This window comes from Chiloscyllium punctatum, chromosome 49 (genome assembly GCF_047496795.1).
Source record: "Chiloscyllium punctatum isolate Juve2018m chromosome 49, sChiPun1.3, whole genome shotgun sequence".
NCBI lineage: Eukaryota > Metazoa > Chordata > Chondrichthyes > Orectolobiformes > Hemiscylliidae > Chiloscyllium > Chiloscyllium punctatum.
Genome location: NC_092787.1, coordinates 17,939,393 through 17,961,260, shown reverse-complemented (window position 1 = coordinate 17,961,260; position 21,868 = coordinate 17,939,393). Strand labels below are relative to the sequence as shown.

Sequence of the window (21,868 nt, the reverse complement as noted above, 5' to 3'; positions counted from 1 at the left end):
CACATAGTCAGAAAGCTTGCAGTAAAACCAAAGTTGTTTTAATGAGAGAGTTTGCTTTTCCTAAATTAAATGAAAAGTTAAGTAGCTCAAATTGAAAGGTCTATGAATTTCTTAAGCATATTCTGAATAGGTTCCTGTTCTAGAATACACGAAAGTAAAAACAATGAGTCTAAGTAAGCAGCAAGAAGCCAGAATTAATTATAAATCAAATAGTAAGGGAACATTTGTGAAATACTGATTATAGTATAATCAAATTCAACATTGGGTTTGAAAAGCAAAAAACTTAATATCTGTCACTTGGACAATAGTACATTATCCATCCCCTGCTTCCATCCTGAAGTTCTTCATTCTTCCCCAATTGCTCCTCAGCATTGTCTAGCTCATTGGAATAGCTCATACTTGGTTCCGCTCTTATCTATCTGAACATCGCCAGCGTTATAATCTCCTCTGCTTCTTAGTTCCAAGAAGCCCTAACTTTGATTCCCATATTTGTCATGTATATACTGTGTCATTGCAACATTATCCACAAACATCTGGCCAGTTTACACAAGCACAACAAGCTCTTTGCTCCCCCAGCCTATACAATTTTTTTAGTCTGTGTGTTATCATGCTGCTTCTTCTGCAACATTCATTCTTTAATGAAACTCACTTCTCTAGACATAAACACTGATAAGACCAAAGTCATCACTATTAACTGTGCCATAAATATAGAACCTTACCGTCAATGCCATCTTCTTTCACTGGCTGTGGTCACAGACTGATTGATTAGTCTCAGTTGTTTTTTTCATATTTAGTTTTTGATGAAACGTGATACACAGTGGCTATCCCCAATTGCTCAAGATGATGGTGATGACCCACCTTCTTTGACTGCTGCAATCCGTAAGGTGTAGGAATACTCATGGGAATTGTTAGGAGGAATGTTCAGGATTCTTAATCCAGCAACAAAGGAACAGCAAATGTGGTCCCAAATCAGGATGGTAAATGGCTTTGAGGAGAACTTGCAAGCGGTGATGTTTCCTGCAAGTGTTGCCTATGTTCTTCTAGCGATCCCACAACCAATGGATCAGATGTAAGCTCTGCAGTCCTGCCACATCCAGCTTTCGCAGCAATCTTCAGCCAAGAAAGAGTAAATGATCCAGCTTTGTCTCCTTCGGCACTACAGGCACCAGGCTTCAGCCAACTTGATTCACTCGACGTGATATCAAGAAACGGTTGGAAGCATTGGATACTGCAGAGGCTACGGGTCCTGACAACATTCCGGCAGTAGTACTGAAGACTTGTGCTCCAGAACTTGCCACCCCCCTAGCCAAACTGCTCCAGTAAAGTTACAACATTGGCAGTTATCTGTCAATGTGTAAAAATTGCTCAAGAATATCCAGTACATAAAAAGCAGGACAAATCCAACCTGATAAAGGGCCCTTGCTCGAAACATCGATGCTTCTGCTCCTCGGATGCTGCCTGACCTGCTGTGCTTTTCCAGCACCATGCTCTCGACTCTGATCTCCAGCATCTGCAGTCCTCACTTTCTTCAAATCCAACCCAGCCAATTACCACACCATCAGTCTACTCTCAATCATCAGTAAAGTGATGGAAAGTGTCATCAACCGTGTGATCAAGCAGCACCTGCTCAGCAATAATCTGCTCAGAGATACCCAGTTTGGGTTCCACCAGAGCCACTCACCTCCTGACCTCATTACAGCCTTGGTTCAACATGGACAAAAGAGCTGAATTCCAGAAGTGAAGCAAGCTTGACAGCCCTTGACATTAAGGCTGTATTCAACTGATCGTGGCATCAGGGAGCCCTAGCAAAATTGGAATCACTGGGTATCGGGGGTAAACTCTCCGGTGGTGAGAGTCATACCTGACACATAGGAAAATGATCGTGGTTGTTGGAGGTCAGTGATCTTAACTCCAGGATGTTTCTGCAGGAGTTCCTCAGAGTAGTAGCCTAGGTCCACCCATCTTCAGTTGCTTCAGCAATGATCTTCCTTCCATCATTAGGTCAGAAGCGGGATTTTCCAACAATGATTGCACAGTTTTCAGCATCATTCATGACTCCTCAGACACTGAAGCAGTCCATGTCCAAATGCAACAAGATCTGGACAATACCCAGGTTTGGGCTGACAAGTGACAAGTAACATTCACATCATACAAAAGCCAAGTTATGACATTCTCATCCCCCTTGACACTCAATGGTGTTACCATCACTAACCCTCCATTACCAACATCCAGGAAGTTACCATTGATCAGAAACTCAACTAGACTCACCATATAAACCCAGTGGCTACAAGAGTGGGTCAGAGGAAAGGAATACTGCTGTGAGTAACTCACCCCCTGCCTCCCAAAAGGCTACACAGCACAAGTCAGGAGTGTGATGGAATACTCCCCACCTGCCAAATGACTGCAGTCCCAACACTCAATAAGCTTGACACTATCCAGGATAAAACCAAAGGAGTAGCCATGGGCACCCGCATGGGCCCTAGCTATGCCTGCCTCTTCGTTGGACATGTGGAACAGTCCATCTTCCGCAGCTACACTGGCACCACTCCCCACCTTTTCCTCCACTACATCGATGACTGTATCGGCGCTACCTTGTGCTCCACGAGGAGGTTGAACAGTTCATCCACTTTACTAACACCTTCCACCCAGACCTCAAATTTACCTGGACCATCTCAGACTCCTCCCTCCCCTTCCTAGACCTCTCCATCTCTATCTCGGACGACCGACTCAACACGGACGTATACTATAAACCGACTAACTCCCACAGCTAACTAGATTACACCTCTTCCCACCCTGCCCCCTGTAAAAACGCCATCCCATATTCCCAATTCCTTCACCTTCGCCGCATCTACTCCCAGGAGGACCAATTCCAATACCGAACAACCCAGATGGCCTCCGTCTTCAAAGACCACAATTTCCCTTCAGACATGGTTGACGATGCTCTCCACCGCATCTCCTCCACTTCCTGATCCTCCGCCCTTGAACTCCGCCCCTCCAATCGCCACCAGGACAGAACCCCACTAGTCCTCACCTCCCACCCCCCCACCAACCTCCAGATATATCGGATCATCCTTCGTCATTTCTGCCACCTCCAAACGGACCCCACCACCAAGGATGTATTTCCCTCCCCTCCCCTATCAGCGTTCCGGAAAGACCACTCCCTCCACAACTCCCTTGTCAGATCCACACCCCCCACCAACCCAACCTCCATTCCCGGCACCTTCCCCTGCAACCACAAAAAATGCAAAACTTGCACCCACACCTCCCCCCCTCACTTCCCTTCAAGGCCCCAAGGGATCCTTCAATATCCATCAGAAATTCACCTGCACCTCCACACACATCATTTACTGCATCCGCTGCACTCGATGTGGCCTCCTATACATTGGGGAGACAGGTCGCCTACTTGCGGAACATTTCAGAGAACACCACTGGGACACCCGCATCAGCCAACCCAACCGCCCCGTGGCTGAACACTTTAATTCCCCCTCCCACTCTGCCAAGGACATGCAGGTCCTTGGCCTCCTCCATCGCCAGACCATGGCAACACAACGCCTGGAGGAAGAGCGACTCATCTTCTGCCTAGGAACCCTCCAACCACAAGGGATGAATACAGATTTCTCCAGCTTCCTCATTTCCCCTCCCCCCACCTTTTCTCGGTCCCAGTCCTCAGACTCAGCACCGCCTTCTTGACCTGCAATCTTCTTCCCGACCTCTCCGCGCCCACCCCCTCTCCTGCCTATCACCCTCACCTTAACCTCCTTCCACCTATCACATTCCCAACGCCCCTTCCCCAAGTCCCTCCCTTTTATCTTAGCCTGCTTGGCACACCCTCCACATTCCTGAAGAAGGGCTTATGCCCGAAGTGTCGATTCTCCTTCTCCTTTGATGCTGCCTGACCTGCTGCGCTTTTCCAGCAACACATTTTTAAGCTACCATCCAGGATAAAGCAGCCCACTTGGTTAGCGCTGCATCCACTCCCTCCACCACTAATGCTCAGTAGCAACAATGTATTCAATCTACAAAATGCACTGCAGAAATTCACCCAGGATCCTCAGACAGTACCTTCCAAGTCCACGACCGTTTCCACTTAGACGAACAAGGGCAGCAGATATATGGGAATACCGCCATCGTCAAGTTCACCTCCAAGCCACTCATCATCCTGACTTGGCGCTGTTCATGGGTCAAAAACTTGGAATTCCGTAATGGCATTGTGGGTCAATCCACTGCAACAGTTCAAGAAGGCAGCTCACCACCACCTTCTCAAAGGCAACTAGGAATAGGCAATAAATGCTGGCCAGCCAGCGACTCCCACATCCCACAAAAATGAATAAATAAAAAAATCAAAAATCAACCAAGAGAGAAACTTGGGATCACTTTACGGAGATTGGTAAAATGAGTGGAATTCATTCTTAAAATAAAATTTAATCCAAGCTCAATTAATCATTTTAAATCTAAGGTTGACAGGTTTTTGCTAGTCATCGGATCATCCTTCGTCATTTCCGCCACCTCCAAACAGACCCCACCAAGGATATATTTCCCTCCCCTCCCCTATCACCAATGATTTGTGTAGCAGAGGCTGTAGTTTTATTTCTAACAGTCTCATTATTAGTACAACTTTCAGAGACATGGCTATGATACAACTGTGTCATAACATGTCAACTAATGGTTGAGATTGCTTACTCCATTGTACCTGGGATCACATAAAGCATGACACTAATTGCAGCATGCTCTTCTACTGTAACCGAATCGCCTAATACCAGCCTACACATTACAGTGCCTGTGAATGTAATAATTGTACATAATGAGAAATAAAAAAATGTATTGCCATAGATTGTAAAGATATCATGCTGGTGGCAAAGCCCATATTTAGAGTGCTAGCAATGGTGGCCATTTATATAAAAAGAAAGTTTAAGATCACAGTGGTAGACATCTAAAAACCTAAGATCAGATTCCAAAGGAATTAGTCAGGGGGTTATGGGTCTGGGTGGGTCCTCTTCGGAGAGTCCATGTGGACTTGTTGGGCTGAAGGGGCTGTTTCCATACTGTAGGGAATCTAATCAAAATCAACTTGACAACAGCCCTGGATATCAAAAAATTCAGATGATCAGCAGCATTGGTTTCTAAGAGTACAGGCAGCTGTACAGATCCATAGATATGACATTGATCAAGGAGACTGATTTTAACTTGGAAAGAAATTAAACTTCAACTTTAATAGTGACTTCTTAAAAATAAAGTTGAAGTTACAAATGCAAAGGCTAAATGTTATACAACTGCACTAAGAAGGAAAACTATAACTTACTCCCCCTCTCTCATGCCTGCAGCTGATTTTTTTTAATGCTCCTGATGCAATAGCTACAAAAAGGTCTCCTAACAGAAACTACAGCTTTTAAAACACAGAAAATATGGTTTCCTACACTAACTTTAACAAGCCTTCGTCTGAAGGTTAATTGATCCTATCATTGTCTTTCTTCAAATTGACACTAAAATTGAAGAACGCCTAGATAACACCACTCTTTACTTATCTAGACTGTTTAGAATGCTGTCTAGAAACAGAAATATACAACTATAGCCCTCTACATTTTAGAATATAAGACTTTAAAGAGATATAAGCCAAGTACCAGAATCATTGCTGAAACACTCAGGTTATCCAATCCCAAGATATTCCTCGATTTTCATGTTAATCCTCTTTGTGAATGCCTTCAAGTTCATAACAAAGTTGGGCTGTTACACTTTGGCCAGAACCAGTGTGAACAGCTCCAATTAGCAACCAAAAGAGTTGCAGGAAGATCACTATCCAAGACTGGCCTGACAGTATTCAAAAAGCACTTGATCACATTTTTAATTTTGGCCAAGCAGAAACGAACTTGGAATATCACAATACATTGCTTAAAGGGGAAACAAGTCCTAAAACCAGAGATATTACACCAGGTACATGGGTTTTTGAATGAACAAAATGGTTCACACCTGAATCTATATAGAAGCTAGGGATACATCAGGGTTTTCAACGACTCATGAATACATTCAAGGTATATCAAATTATCATTCTTCAAATCTTCCACTGTTTAATAACTTAACAATGCAACAAGTGTTCTCAACACTAACACAATGAGACATTTTCACTTGATTTGGTAATGGGAAATGGTGGACAGCACTTGATAACAGACCGCAGATACATTAAGCAGGAAGCAACAAGTAACACATTATCCCACCATCCAAGCTCAAATAAGACAGCAGAATATATGGCACATGCTATCAAATCAATACTAATTAAGTGCCAAACAACAAAACAAGATGTCTGCACTGCACTGATGCATACAATACCAATGGAAAGGGATTACCATTCTTTGCACAACTTATGTTTAGAAGGCAAGTGCAAACAACCTTGTCCAGCAACCATCTAATTACTCCAAGGAACATTTTGCTTCCAAGTCAGAGAATGAAAGAGATACATGATGAGTGAGTAGATTGCAAGCTACCAAAACAGGAGGCTAAACAAAAATTGCTAGTTAGAAATTCAAACACTTGGATACCAGCATAGGTTTCTAGAACCTGCCCAGACTGCTGTAGAACGCATCATGCAAAAAACGTGAGGAACAACTCTCCAATGTTAATTGCGTGGTGATGTTGAGTGACAAATCAAGAGCAAGAAAACAAGCTGTCAAACAAGTGCGACAAGAAACAACGTATACTTCTCCCGACAGGTATATAATCACCAAATCAAGGCAAGTTGCCAAACTTTCAAAGCATTACACTGAAGAATGAAATAATAATCGTGAAAACTCTGGTGTGCCTGGTTGTATAATTATCGCATTAACAATACATATAATTGTTTGGGATAAGTTGTTATCTTTGGCAAAGGATGTGGTGTTATGTCTCATGATCAGTATATCAGCATAGCGTTAAGAGACACACTAAGTCAGAAACGTCGAACAGAAATATTTATGCTATCATCATATCACAGTATGTAATCTGATGGTATAAAGATTGGATGCCCATCTTATTTGGGACCACTTGAAGCATTTTCTCGTGCTGAAACCAAATCATCCAATAGTAACCCACATTGGTATACCTGTGAATGCAACACATCAATTGTATATAATAGAAAGCTGTAATGAACATATATTGCATATTTCAACACCAAGTTGTTCATGCCTAGTTTCTTGTTTTAATGAGAAACAGCATAAACATTTCCAGTTCAGGTAAAGATATCCTGTTAGAGGCAAAAACACTAAATATGATGGATGGAATACCAATACAAAACAGCTATCATCTGAATGAATGGTAACATGTCCAATGACTTGAATGGTTGATTCCTGTTCCTAAACAGAAACTGATTTCAAGGCTTCAACTACATCTGTAATCATGCCTGCCCCAGTGAGAAATTTGTGAAAAGGGGTCCTAGAAGAAGCAATAAACTCTTAACTTGCATATTCAAAAGGCCACCACACATTTAGATCACCAATCAGAACCCATTCTTAAAAAGAGTCTCATGTATGTGACAGAAAGACCCAGCAACAGTGCCAACTGCAGCCTATCCCACTGCCAAGTTTATTGTATGCAATATAGGTGTAATGTTGACCAATATCTATCCACATTATTGTATTCTACTCGAATGCAGTTGGGGAGTTGGATCAAACAGGAATGTATAAACAAAATTGAAGAATGGCTCCAAATCTGATTAAAAGAAATAAGAACAACTAAGCATGGCAAACTGGCAGGGTTGTCATTTAAGTTTACAGGAAAATATCCCAAAAGAGTATTAAACAGTTATCAGATAAATGGGCACTGCTGACTGTGGCATTAAACAAGTCACAAGGGTGTGAACCTCAACAAGATATGTAAATATAAAACTTAAAAAAAAAACAAGGCGAGACTGGCTGGCAACAAACAGCACCAAAATGTCTCCCAACTGGCTACACAAAGATTTTTATCTTCATTCGTTTTTTAGCATGTGCTGTTGGCTGTGATATTATAACTGCTAAATAAGGTTAAGTTCTCCTAACAAGCTACTGGAAGGTTAAATGACTGCCAGATCCCATCTATAGTAAAATTAATTAAGCCAAATTATTTTTAAATATGGATTGCACAAGGAATTCATTATACATAAATGAAATAAATGCTACATTTTCATGACGAGGACAATGACCAACAAGACAACAATTTTTCATACTTGTACATGAACATTATCTTAAAGGTTTATGGTGACCTTTCTCATCTTAATACTTTTAAAAATTCAATGTTTTCTCTGCCGTTAATTTGACAAAAACATTTTGAGAAGCATCCTGCAAAAGGATATTTTTGCAACTCTTTGATCTTTGTTACCAAACACCACAGAATGAATAATTAAGGTTCCACTTACTCCTTTCACTCTTCTTGCATTATGACAACAGAAGACTTACAGATTCTACTTTGTAAACTTCTCATTTGTTCTTTTCACTTCTCCTTACTTAAATGAAATTTTCCATATTCAGCATAGTTCGCACTTGTCAGTCTACCTTGTATTTTTCATACACAATGCTTTTCTTCACCTTAATCTCAAACTCGTTCATCATCCAGGAAGCTTTGACTTTGTCTGATATTTTCTCCTCATAGGCATCTCCCCAGTTCCTGAACGTAAGACTAAAAGATGGCACAGACTTGGGCCAGTCCACCAAGTCTGCTGCGCCATTCAATGAGATCATGGCTCATCTAATAATCCTCAACTCCACTTTCCTGCCTTTTCCCCATAACTCTTATTCTCTGACTGATTAAGTAAGTTCAAGGCCAAGATGGATAGATTTGTTTAAATGACCCAGCTCAACAGCCCTCCATGGTTTAGAGTTACACAGATTTGCAACATTTAAGAGAAGAAATTGCTCAGCTTTCTCTTAAAAGTACAAAGCTTTATTCTAAGATTATGCCCTCTGGTCATAAAACCATTAGACATAAAAGCAGAAATTAGGCCATTCAGCCCAGGAAGTCTGCTCTGCCATTCAATCATACATGATAAGTTTCTCAACTCCATTCTCCCGCTTTCTCCTTATAACCCCTTGATACTCAAGAACTTATCTATCTTAGTCTTAAATATACTCAATGATTTGGCTTTCACAGCCTTTTGTGGCAATGAATTCTATTGATTCATCACTCTCTGACTGAAGAAGCTTCTCCTTACCTCCGTTCTAAAAAGGTCTTCCCTTTACTCTGAGACTGTGCCCTTGGGTCCCAATGTCTCCTATCAGTGGAAACATCTTTCCAACATCTACTCTGTCCAGGTCATTCAGTATTCTAGAAGTTTCAATTAGATCCCCCCTCATCCTTCTAAACTCCATCGAGTATAGTGCCAGTATTTCAAATGTTCCTCATAAGTTAAGTTCCTGAGAGCATTCTTGTGAACCTTCTCTAAACATGCTCCAAGGCCAGCATTACCTTCCTGTGATATGGGGTCCAAAACTGAACACAATACTCCAAATATGGTCTTGCATTATGACAACAGAAGACTTACAGATTCTACTTTGTAAACTTCTCATTTGTTCTTTTCACTTCTCCTTACTTAAATAAAATGGTGCCTTATAGAGCCTCAGAAGTACATCTCAACTTTAATGTTCAAGTCCTCAAATGCAATCATTACATTTGCCTTCCAAACTCACTACTACCTCAAAGAATTCTAACAGATTTGTCAGGCATGACCTCCCCATGATGAAACCTTGCTGACTCTGCCCTATTTTACCATTCACTTCTAAGAATTCATAAATCTCATCCTTCACAATGGATTCCAAGATCTTAACCATGACCAAGGTTAGACTAATCATAATCGGTCTGTAATTTTCCATCTTTTGCTTTACTCCTTTTTTAAACAGAGGTGCTGTGTTAACAATTTTTCAGTCCTCTGGAGCCCTTCCTGATTCTAGTGATTTCTGAAAGATTACCGCTAACGCCTCCACTATCTCTGCAGCTATCTCACTTAGAACTCTGGGGTGTAGTCCATCCGGTCCAGGTGATTTATACACCTTCAGGACATTCAGTTTTTCCAGCACCTTTTTCTTGGTGATAGCTACCATACTCAGCTCTGCCCCCTCACTCTTGAATTTGTGGGATATTACTCGAGTCTTCCATTGTGAAGACTGATGTGAAGTAATTATTCAGTCCCTCAGCCATTTCCTTGTTCCCCACTATTACTGCTCCAGTGTCATTTTTCAATGGTCCAATGTCCTCTTTTGCCCTTTCTATATTTGAAGAAACTGTTACAGTCTTCCTTTATATTACTGGCTAGCTTACCCTCATTTAAATCTTCCCTCTCCTTATTTCTTTTTTTGTTGCCCTCTGTTGGTCTTTGTAAGTTTCTCAATCCTCTGGGTTTCCCAATGCCTTTTGCCACATTTATACACTTTCTCTTTTGCTTTTTGCTATCCCTGACTTCCCTCGTCAACCATGGTTGCCTCACCCTCCTTGTACCATGCTTCTTTTTGCTCAGGATGAAACTCTGCTATGTCTCCTGAATTAATCACAGAGACCCCTACCATTGCTGTTCCACTGTCTTTCCTGCTGGGTTCCTCTCCCAGTCAATTCGACCCAGGCCCTCCCTGATGCCTCTGAGGCTGCCTTTATTCAGCTGCAATACCGTTAATGCGGATTCTATCTTCTCCCTCTCAAATTGCAGAGTAAGTTCAACCATATTATGATCACTGCCTCCTAAGGATTCCATCACCTTAAACTCTGTTCCTAGACTGTCCCATGGAAACAACTTCTCCGCATCAGCCCTGTCAAGTCCTGTAAAAAACTTGTATGTTTCAAAAAGGACACCTTCTATTCTTCTCAATTCCATTGTGTACAGGTCCAACCTCCCCTCATAAGACAGACTCTCCATATCGGTTATCAGCCTAGCGAATCTTCTCTGAACTGTCTCCAATGCCAATATATCTTTCCTTCAAAACTGTTCACAATATTCTAACTTATAGTCTGATAAGAGTGTCTTTTATACTTTTAGCAAAATCTCTCCACCTTTAGACTCCATTCTTTTTGAAATAAAGGGCAACATTTCATTTAGACACTAGATTTGTGATTCAGGGCCCAGGACCATCAATTCCTTTTGTTCTGTAGCTTTCTACAGTCTTTCTCAATTTAGATTGTATTCTGTTCCTCTAGTTTTCCTTCCTATGTGCATCACCTCACATTTTCCCACATTATATTCCATCTGTCATGTCTTTCCCAACTTACTTAACCTGTCTATATCACTTGGCAAACCCTTCTGTCATCCTTACTACTTGCCTTTCCAGCTATTTTTGTGTCATCCGCAAACTTGGCTATAGCACATTTAGTTTTCTCATTCAAGTCATGAATATACATTGCAAATTATTTTAGCCCCAGCACTGATCCTTGTGGCAGTCCATTAGTTACAGGTTGCCATCTTCAAAATTCACCTCTTACCTCTTATATGACTTCTATTAGTTAGCCAACTCTCTATATATGCAAATATATTACCTTCAATTCCATGACCTCTTATTAAGCAGCCTAACATGTATTACCTTATCAAACACTCATTCTCACTATTTGGTGAACTATACAATCGAAATGGTACCTCTAATGCTCCTTAGCTGTAACCAAATAGATTCTTCGACACTCCTCGCAAACATCTCTCTTCAGCAATGTAATATTTCCCTTTGATTATCATTCATGACTCAGTGAATAGCACTCTTGCTTCTAAGGTTCTGTGCTCATGTCTCACTCCAGCAAAAGTTGACACTCTAACCTAGTACTGAAGGAGTCCTGTACCATTGAAGCACTGCATTTCAGATGGAACAATTGCCTATTCTGGCAGATGTAAACAGACCTCACAGCATTATTTTTAAAGAAGTTACATGGCCAACATTTACCCATCAATCAACATCACACATGAAAAACTGTCTGATCATTATTAGAATGCCATGGGAGCGTGCTGTTTTTCTTAGATTACAACAGTGACTACACCATAAAAGTATTTAATTGCCTGTAAGCACTTTCAGGCAACAAGCAATTATTTGAGAACACACACACACACACACACACACACAGTCCCTATCTCTCCCTCAACTTAGATGGTACACATTGCCTTGCCGGGCTTTGCACATAAATGATTCAATTGGAAACACGGGTGATTTACTGGTTGGGGTTAACAAAATAAAAAAAAAGTTTTATTTTCCCACTACCAAATCACCTTTCAGTTATGTGTAGGAGCACTTCTGAATATAAAAAGAAGAAAAAAAATTAACACACATCTGGGAGGCATGGGTTGCTGTTGTGGCACATAGGTAGCAATCCTACCTCTGAGCCAGTAGGCCTTGGTTCAAGTCCCATCAGTTCAAACATGTGTAATCATTTCTAATCAAATTGTTTGGAGACGTTATTTATAAATGCAAGACTCTCCTTTCATCAAAACTGTCACTTCTCCTCCTTCTGCCTTTATTTCTCAATCCCCTTGCACCCAGTGAATAGTTCTCTTGTTGGGTGCCGTGCGAAAATATAGGAAGCAGGGTCAGTACAGAGCCCTTGACGAAGGATCACTGGACTCCAAAGATTAACTCTGTTATTCTCTCTTCTGATGCCACCAGATTTGCTGAGTTTCTCTAGCCCTGTTTTTATTTTAGATTTCCAGTGTCTGCAGTTTCTTATTTTCAATTTGTAAAAAGTGGTTTTTGATTCAAAACATTTTAACACAATATTCAGGAATAGTTGAGAAGCAAAATTCCAGCCAAACAAATACATTTACATTGTGATATTTACTGTAATGTAGGAAATATGGATGTTAATTTGTACGCAAAGTCCCACAAATAAAAATCAATTTTATGGCCAAATAATCTGTTTCCAGCCATTTGACAAAGATTCATATTGGCTAGGACATCAGGACAAGACTCTGGTTGTCTTGCTGGGAATCGTCAGCATCCTGAGATTTTCGACTAGAGTCTCATTTAATCTAATGCCCATCTACCTCATTTGTTTGGAATATGTACAATTGCAAAATTGTTTGTTCACAGTTACACAGATATAAATATATTTTACCTGCTTGTATCTGTGATCCTACAATGACTACTACGAATACTGGTAGAATTGCTTCCATGTCTTTTTTCCTTCTCTTAATGAAAAGTTCTTCTATCCTGTATCTAGGAGGTGATATGTCCAGATGTTTTCCTTCTCCGGGTAAGAGAGGAAGTTGATGTGAATTGAGGTTGGGGGAAAACAATGGAATATCGTATTCCACAAATCCAGCCTTGAGCTCTGTTTCAAATCTATCAGAAAGAAAATGCCATTAACTCATCACAAAAATACTTTGTACTTTGCACCTTTTAAACCTGATATCATTTACAAGCATATATCAATTATTTGGGAGTGTTCAACGAACAATCAAACTTACAAAATCAGAGGTCCAACATTGAATGCCCAGTGACCATCAGTTTTAATACTTTCTTTTTACAAATCTAGGATTATTCTCTGACATGTTACAGTTCTACATGTGACTTATATTTTGGATATCTCCACAAAGAATTTATTCAGCCATTCTAGTAAACCATGGAAAGGTGAAAGTGAGCATGGTGCTGGAAACACACAGCAGGTCAGGGAGCAGGAGAATTAACATTTCAGGCATAAGCCCTTCCTGATGAATGGCTTATGCCCGAAACGTCAATGCTCCTGCTCCTCAGATGCTCCCTGACCTGCTGTGCTTTTCCAGCACCACACTCTCAACTCTGATCTCCAGCATCTGCAGTTCTCACTTTCTCTCCATGGAAGATGCAACCGAAGTCTCACTCCCAAAAGAACAACTTCAGATAAATTTGACCCCCTAGGAAAGCATTTTTATAGGTGTGAGAATTATAAATAATGAATAAGCATCTTCTAGTTTATCATATCTCTTCTTTGCACATGCAAGCCTAAAGTAAGATCCCACCAACAATATGAACGAACAGTTAATTCTGAAGAATAGCCAAAAGACCAAGAATATCCTATTATTCTTTCAAACGAATTATGGGATCTTCTCCGGTACCAGCTGGGTTTGGGTTTTTAAATGGAAGGAGGATAATTCAAGCACTGCAAATACTCAATTTCATTTTTAGTATACATGAAATTACTTTTTAGTTTATATGAACGAGTGATTTGAACTCTGAATCAAAAGGCAAGACTTTCATCAAAAGAAAAAATATATTCTTAGAGGAGAATCTTGTGGTATAATTAGAATTAACAAATAGGTTATTTTAAACAAAACCACATCGATAGTCAGAAGTTTTCTCTGTTACTAACAAAAGGGGAGATCTCAGGTGTATAAAATCATGAGGAGTATAGATAAGATGAATGGCAGGTGTCTTTTTCTTAGGATGGGGGATTTCAAGACTAGGAGGCATATATTTAAGGTGAGAGGAGAAAGATTTTAAAACAGACGTGGGGCTTTTTCTTATTTACACAGAGTGGTTCGTGTGTGGAATGAACTGCCAGAGAAATTGGTGGATGCCGGTATAATTAAAACATTTAAGTACATGAATAATAAATGTTTGGAGGGATATGCGCCAAGGTCAGCCAAGTGGGATAGTTTGGATGGGCTTATAGTCCGCATGAACTGGTTGGACGTAAGGGTCTGCTTCAGTGCTGTACGACTATAACTACCGAACACACAGGGATAGTTCAATGATTTTTGCAACCAATTAGGAAATCAATCCTAACTCGAATAAATTACAATATATCTACACGAAGCTAACCATATTCCTTAAAATTATTCAAAGTATTTGATAGATACAATTAAGCGTTAATAACGCACGAGTTAACTGATAGCAATACATGCACAGACTCACACCATATATCAATGTCGGTTCCATCCAGGATTCCTTCAAGTGTAAATTCATTTTGTTTATACAAAAAGAAACGAGTCAGAAGTTTTTCAGACCTATAATGCAAACTGATCAAACAAAAAAAACTTTTTTTTTCAATTACTTCCAGTGTTTGCTTGCTACAATCGGGATCCAGACGGGTAACCAACAGATTTTCGAATCTAAAATCTGACATAAATGCATTTGCAGTTGTAAATCTGTACCAGGGTACTGCGCAAGTTAACCGAATACAATTATTCCGTCATCAAATCAGAATTTAGCGACGATTTGATTTATAAAAATAATTATTTCTCACCAACACAAGAGGGGATTTTACCAGTTTTGCTGTGCTGGGAAGTGTTGAATAGCTTCAATTGTTCGAGTTCGCCAAAACTGTTTCCCAAAATCTATTGCAAATTTCAGTGAACGAGGAAACAAAATTTTTAAGAATATATACCGGACTTTAGATTTCTATGACATCGAAAGTTAAAATATTACCTGCAAATACAATTCAGGGAGTTGATAGAGACCCTTATTCGTTATTGCTCTCGTTTTGCGTGCGAAGACCAGCTCTTTAACTCTTTTTTATCATTCCTGCCACGGACTTCTGGTAAAACATTTTTTATCGCTGCTCTGAGCAAATGTCAAACTTGCTGCACAAGCCGTCCCTCCAGCTGATGACAGTTCCTCTATCCAATCAGACGTTAATATCAGCGTCGTGGGGCCGTCCTTGGAAAAGCCAATGGCCAATCGGCGAGCCAATAAGGCGGGATCGTCAGGAAGAGAATGACGCCACAGTTTGTCCGGTTACAGGAAAACGGAATTCATATTCGTGTCAAAAACCATGCTGAAAAACAAATAAAACTCACAAAATTTTCCTTTCAACTATGTCATCTATTAGAAGCATTTAATAACTTTTCAATATAAAAAACAGTAACAATCGCAATTCTGTAAATACTCATCCCAGCCTGTGATTAATTATATTCTCTAATTGCATCGTAATTCCGAACCTTTTAAACTTTGGAGAAGAACTGAAACGTCCGTACAAAATGAACATAGAAATATTCTGCGGAGAAAACTGACAAATGCATAGAAACTTTCAGCTGGGCACTTTTACCTCGGATTCGGGAAGTTCCGAATTTCCCAATATCTCTATTTATTTTCCTCCTCTCCCTTTTTAAAAAAATAAAGATCGGAAATGGCGGTTTTGACCTTTGCGATCTCGGGGCTGAGTGTGTTTCTCCGTCGGGATGGGATTTTCCTGTTCCGTGCCTTCCTCTCGTCATGCACTGTGAGTAAACTTGTTTTTCTGCTTCACCTCTTGTCTCAGAAAAGACGAGAGAGGCAAAAAATGTCTCGAGCCGGCGCCGGGAAATCCGATTGGAGGCGCGTCGCGTGGGGACTGGGAGGCGCGGCGCGGGGAAGCGACCGTTATGAGCGCGTGAGGTTAAAGGAAATGGATCGGCACCAAATGGGAGAGAGGGAAACACGCGGTGAGAGTGACTGTCAGAGAAGAAATGGACATGGGGTATTGAGTAGACATGAGGGGGTGAAGGTTGAGTAATGATGAGGAGGCGGGCATCGGGGGGGAATGGGTAGCCATAGTACATGGGTGGGCAATAATGAGTTGGGCATGGGTATTGGATAGCTTGGGGTTATGATGGGCAATGATGAGTTGGGTGTAGGGAAGTGGATAGCTTCGGAGTATGTGAGGAACAGGAGGTTATCGACCTGGAGGAATAGATAGTGCAGGACGTGGTTGGTCAATACTAAAGAGAATAATATAACAAAGAACTGCGGATTCTGGAGATCTGAAACAAAAACAGAAATTGCTGACGAATCTCAGCAGATCTGGCAGCATCTGTGGGGAGTAAGTGCAGTTAATGTTTTGAGATTTTTGAAGAAGTCACAAAGAGGATTGATGAGGGCACAGCAGTGGACATGATCTATATGGACTTCAGTAAGGCATTTGACAAGGTTCCCCATGGGAGACTGGTGAGCAAGGTTAGATCTCATGAAATACAGGGAGCACTAGACATTTGATTCAGAACTGGCTCAAAGGTAGAAGACAGAGGGTGGTGGTGAAGGCTTGGTTTTGAGACTGGAGGCCTGTGACCAGTGTCATAAGGATCAGTGCTGGGACCACTACTTTTAATCATTTATATACATTTTTTGGGATGTGAGCATAAGAGGTATAGTTAGTAAGTTTGCAGATGACACCAAAATTGGAGGTGTAGTGGATAGCAAAGGTTACCTCAGATTACGATGGGATCTTGATCAAATGGGCCAATGGGCTGAGAAGCTTAATTTAGATAAATGTGAGGTGCTGCATTTTGGGAAAGTAAATCTTAGCAGGACTTATACACTTAATGGTAAGGTCCTAGGGAGTGTTGCTGAACAAAGAGACCTTGGAGTGCAGGTAGATAGGATAGTGAAGAAGGTGTTTGGTATGCTTTCCTTTATTGGTCAGAGTATTGAGCACAGGAGTTGGGCAGTCATGTTACAGCTGTACAGGACATTGGTTAGGCCACTGTTGAAATATTACGTGCAATTCTGTTCTCCTTCCTATCAGAAAGATGTTGTGAAACTTGAAAGAGTTCTTAAAAGATTTACAAGAATGTTGCCAGGGTTGGAGGATTTGAGCTATAGGGAGAGGTTGAATAGGCTGGGTCTGTTTTCCCTGGAGTGTTGCAGGCTGAGGGGTGACTTTATAGATGTTAATAAAATCATGATGAGCATGGATAGGATAAATAGACAAGGTATTTTCCCTGGGGTGGGGGAGTCCAGAACTAGAGGGAATAGGTTTAGGGTGAGAGGGGAAAGATCTAAAAGAGACCTAAGGGGCAACTTTTTCATGCAGAGGGTGGTACATGTATGGAATGAGCTGCCAGAGGAAGTGGCGGAGGCTAGTACAATTGCAACATTTAAAAGGTATCTATATGGGTATATGAATAGGAAGGGTTTGGAGAGATATTGGCCAGGTGCTGGCATGTGAGACTAGATTGGGTTGGGATATCTGGTCAGCATGGACAAGTTGGACTGAAGGGTCTGTTTCCATGCTGTATGTCTCTATGCCTCTATGAGTCTGGTGCAGTATGCTGGGAGGGGGTGAGCATCATGAGGAAATGGAATGGAAAAATAGGTAGCATGGAGGGAGGAAGTGGGTTTGGGTTCCTAACATAGAGGAAAAATGAGGGTAAGTAGGAAACGATGACTAGGTCATTATGGGAGGAATAGTTGACAATGATGGATAGGCATTGGAGAGTAGGCAGCTGGCAGCATAGGTGGGCAATGATAAAGATGGATATGAGAGGACTGGTTAGTTTGGGTTGTGGCTGGGCAACAATAAAGATGCTGGGCATGGGTGAGTAATTATCTTGGGATTGGATGGGCAATTTAAGGAGTGTTGGGCCTGGGGACTGGATAGCTTTTGATATGGGTCGACAATAATAAGGAGGTGGGCATCAAGGAGTGAATAGATTGGGGTATGGCTGGGCAACAGTAAAAAGGTGTTGGGCACGAGGTGGAGTAGCTGAAAATGTGTTGCTGGAAAAGCGCAGCAGGTCAGGCAGCATCCTGCTGTGCTTTTCCAGCAACACATTTTCAGCTCTGATCTCCAGCATCTGCAGTCCACACTTTCTCCATGAGGTGCAGTAAACAAGGAAATGGCAGACAGGGTCAGTGAAAGAGTGTGATCTTGGATAAAGAGAAGAAAGTGGGCACATGTGGCATGGGAAAGAATAACATATCTGAGAGGGAAGTAGGTGTGAATGAGAGAACTGATAAGGGTCCAAACTGAACATGGGAGAAGAAAGAAATGGTGGACATAGGATGAAGTAGGGTGAACTGGACAGTGTGAGAATGACTAGGTTAGGGGAGAGGGTATGTTAAGAGAAGGTGAGTAAAATAGTTTATGACAATTGGGAGAGATCAGGAACTAGAATCATGAGGTGTAATTGGCTATTCAAAGTCCTGAATAGTTTTGATCATGTAACTAAGGAGAAACTGTTTCCAGTGGCAGAAGGGTCACAAACTAGAGTTATGTTAATTGGCAAATGAACCAAAAGCAACATGTGAAAACATTTTTTTCATACGGCAAGTTGTGGTTGTCTAGATCATAGCCTTAAAAGGTGATGAAAAGGTAATATGACCAATACATGTAGAGAAAAAAAATTAGACCTATAAGGAAAAAGCAGGGAAGTGGGATTGATTGGCTCGCCTCTCAGTAGGCAATACAGACATACAGAACAGAAAATCATTTGGTCCAGTATCCACTTTATGAACCTGTGAAGAATCGACAACAGGTGAGCACAAAGCAGGAGATTGCGCCGCAATGGAGAAAATGAAGAGAAGTGGTGATAGAAATGCGTGTTAGTAGAAGAAATGATACAATGCTTTTCTTAGAACATAGAACAGCACATTACAGACCCTTCGGCTCACGATGTTGTGCTGAGCATTTGTCTTAATCTAAGCTCAACCTAACCGACACACCCCTCAATTTATTGCCATCCATGTGCTTGTCAAGCAGTCGCTTAGATGTCCCTAATGCCTATGACTGTACGACCACTGCTGGCAATGCATTCCAGGCACCCACCACTCTCTGCATCAAGAAATTAACTATGACATCTCCCCTATACCTTCCCCCAAATCACCTTAAAATTATGACCCCTTGTGACAGCCATTTCTGCCCTGGAGAAACGTCCCTGGCCATAGAATCTATCTATGCCTCTCATTACCATATACACCTCTATCAAGTCACCTCTCTTCCTTCTTCTCTCCAGTGTGAAAAACCTGAGCTCACTCAATCCCTCTTCATAAGACAAGCCCTCCAATTCAGGCAGCATCCTGGTAAATCTCCTCTGCACCCTAGCTAAAGCATCTACATCCTTCCTATAATGAGGCAACCAGAACTGGGCACAATATTCCAAGTGTGGTCTAACTAGGGTTTTATAGACCTGCAGCTCTTAAACTCAATCCCCCTGTTAATGAAAGCCAAAACACTATACGCCTTCTTAACCCTATCAACTTGAGTGCCAACTTTGAGGAATCTATGTACCTGAACCCCAAGATCCCGCTGTCCCTCCACACTGCCAAAAATCCTGTCTTTTAACCCTGTATTCAGCATTCAAATTCGACCTTCCAAAATGAATCACTTCGCATTTATCCAGGTTGAACTCCATCTGCCACTTCTCAGCCCAGCTCTGCATCTTGTCAATGGCATGTTGTAGCCTGCAACAGCCCTCAACATTACCTACAACACTATCGACATTTGTGTCATCGGCAAACTTACTAACCTACCCTTCCACTTCGTCATCCAAGTCACTGATAAAAACTACAAAGAGCAGAGGCTCAAGAACAGATCCCTGCAGGGTACCACTGGTCACTGACCTCCAGACGGAATACATCCCATCCAATACAGTTGCTGTCTTCTTTGTAGTTCCAACACCGTTCTTCTTTTAATAAATTTGAAAGGAAACACTGGATTATCCAAATGTGCCAAGCAATAGTGCCATTTTAAACTAGGTTCAATGCAAAAGAAATTCAAAACAGGATATTATGTACTTATATAATTAACTAAGATTCCCAGTGGTAAAAACAATGACTGCAGATGCTGAAAACCAAATACTGGATTAGTGGTGCTGGAAGAGCACAGCAGTTCAGGCAGCATCCAACGAGCAGTGAAATCGACGTTTCGGGCAAAAGCCCTTCATCAGGAATAAAGGCAGTGAGCCTGAAGCATGGAGAGATAGCCTCTAGCTTATCTCTCCATGCTTCAAGCTCACTGCCTTTATTTCTGATGAAGGGCTTTTGCCCGAAACGTCGATTTCGCTGCTCGTTGGATGCTGCCTGAACTACTGTGCTCTTCCAGCACCACTAATCCAGTATAAGATTCCCAGTGCCTACCATATTATGTGGTGCCCACTAGTTACACACTTAAAAATGGCAGAAGGGTGTAGTAGTGTACGTGGAGGATTAAAGGAACATTGTAGTAAAGAGTTTGAATGCCTGAGTATGAAGGGAAGATCATTTCTAATCAACCTGTTAAGAGATATCATACCTCTGAGCAGGTGGGACTTGAACTCCTGACTCAGAGGTAGGGACAATTCCAATGCACTATAAAGGTCTTGAGTATGAAGAAAGTACAATCATTTGTCACTTGCTCAGCTGTTATTCATCACGCACACTGATAATGGAGCCTCAATCATACATTTTCAATACCACTGCTCCACCAGATTCCCAAATGTCTCCTGGTCCTCAAATCCAGTACAATTGCCAACTCTTTGGGTTCTTGTATACACCCTATAAATGTTATTCCTACCTCACGATCGTAATCCCAAATCCTGCAACCAAATCATCTTCTGCATTGATTCCTTTGTTTGATGTCTGCAGAGTCACTACCGAGGATGATAGTCCTCTGTGCCACTCTATTGCACCAATCCCTTTGGTTAAAGCAATGAAAATTCAGGCCACTGGTGAATGTTACCAACATTTGGTATCTCAGCCCTATATGTACGATAATTGCCAGTAGCATTGTTACAAATTAGACAGGCAGGAGGCTGAGAGAACACAGCAAGCCAGGCAGTATCAGGAGGTGGAGAAGTCAATGTTTCGGCTGTAACCCTTATGCCATGACTGTGTGTCTGGTTGTCTGCTGATCCTGGCTTGTTGAAGACAGTTTTTTATGGTCACTGCTTGGTTGAAATGCCAAGATCAGATAATATGATTCATTGCATCTCAAAAGTGCAGCCAATTATGTTGCATAAACCACTTGGAATACCAATATTTCTTCTTTCATACAATGTCACTGAAAATATGACATCCTGAAATCAGGTGCTGCTGAAGAAGCCACGTTCAAGGTATTTGTGCCTTTAAATAAATATCTAACTAAAGCACATGCCATTGTCCATCCACATCAGAACTTTTTACAAACATAGGATATAAGAAATGTAGCAGGATAAAACCCAAGACCACTTCCCTTGTTGGTGGAGTGAGAGGGGAATTGAAATGGTCAGCAACAGGGCAGTGGGGTTGTTTGATGCATGTCCTCCTGGGACACATGCACC

The 21,868-nt window shown here is 41.4% G+C and overlaps 1 protein-coding gene across 4 annotated transcripts in view; it reads right to left on the bottom strand.

Moving 5' to 3' along the window:
• Positions 1–16,129, bottom strand: part of LOC140469297 (transforming growth factor beta receptor type 3-like) — a 126,396-nt gene extending 110,267 nt beyond the window's left edge. For 2 of the 4 annotated variants that reach the window (XM_072565654.1, XM_072565657.1), the window contains exons 1-3: positions 15,922–16,076; positions 15,303–15,651; positions 13,012–13,238 (exon numbers count right to left, since the gene is read on the bottom strand). In XM_072565654.1, the coding sequence (XP_072421755.1) occupies positions 13,012–13,069 (58 nt within the window). In that variant the 5' untranslated portion in view covers positions 13,070–13,238; positions 15,303–15,651; positions 15,922–16,076. The other 2 variants (XM_072565655.1, XM_072565656.1) reach the window with 2 other exon arrangements.
• Between the last annotated feature and the right edge of the window lie 5,739 nt (positions 16,130–21,868).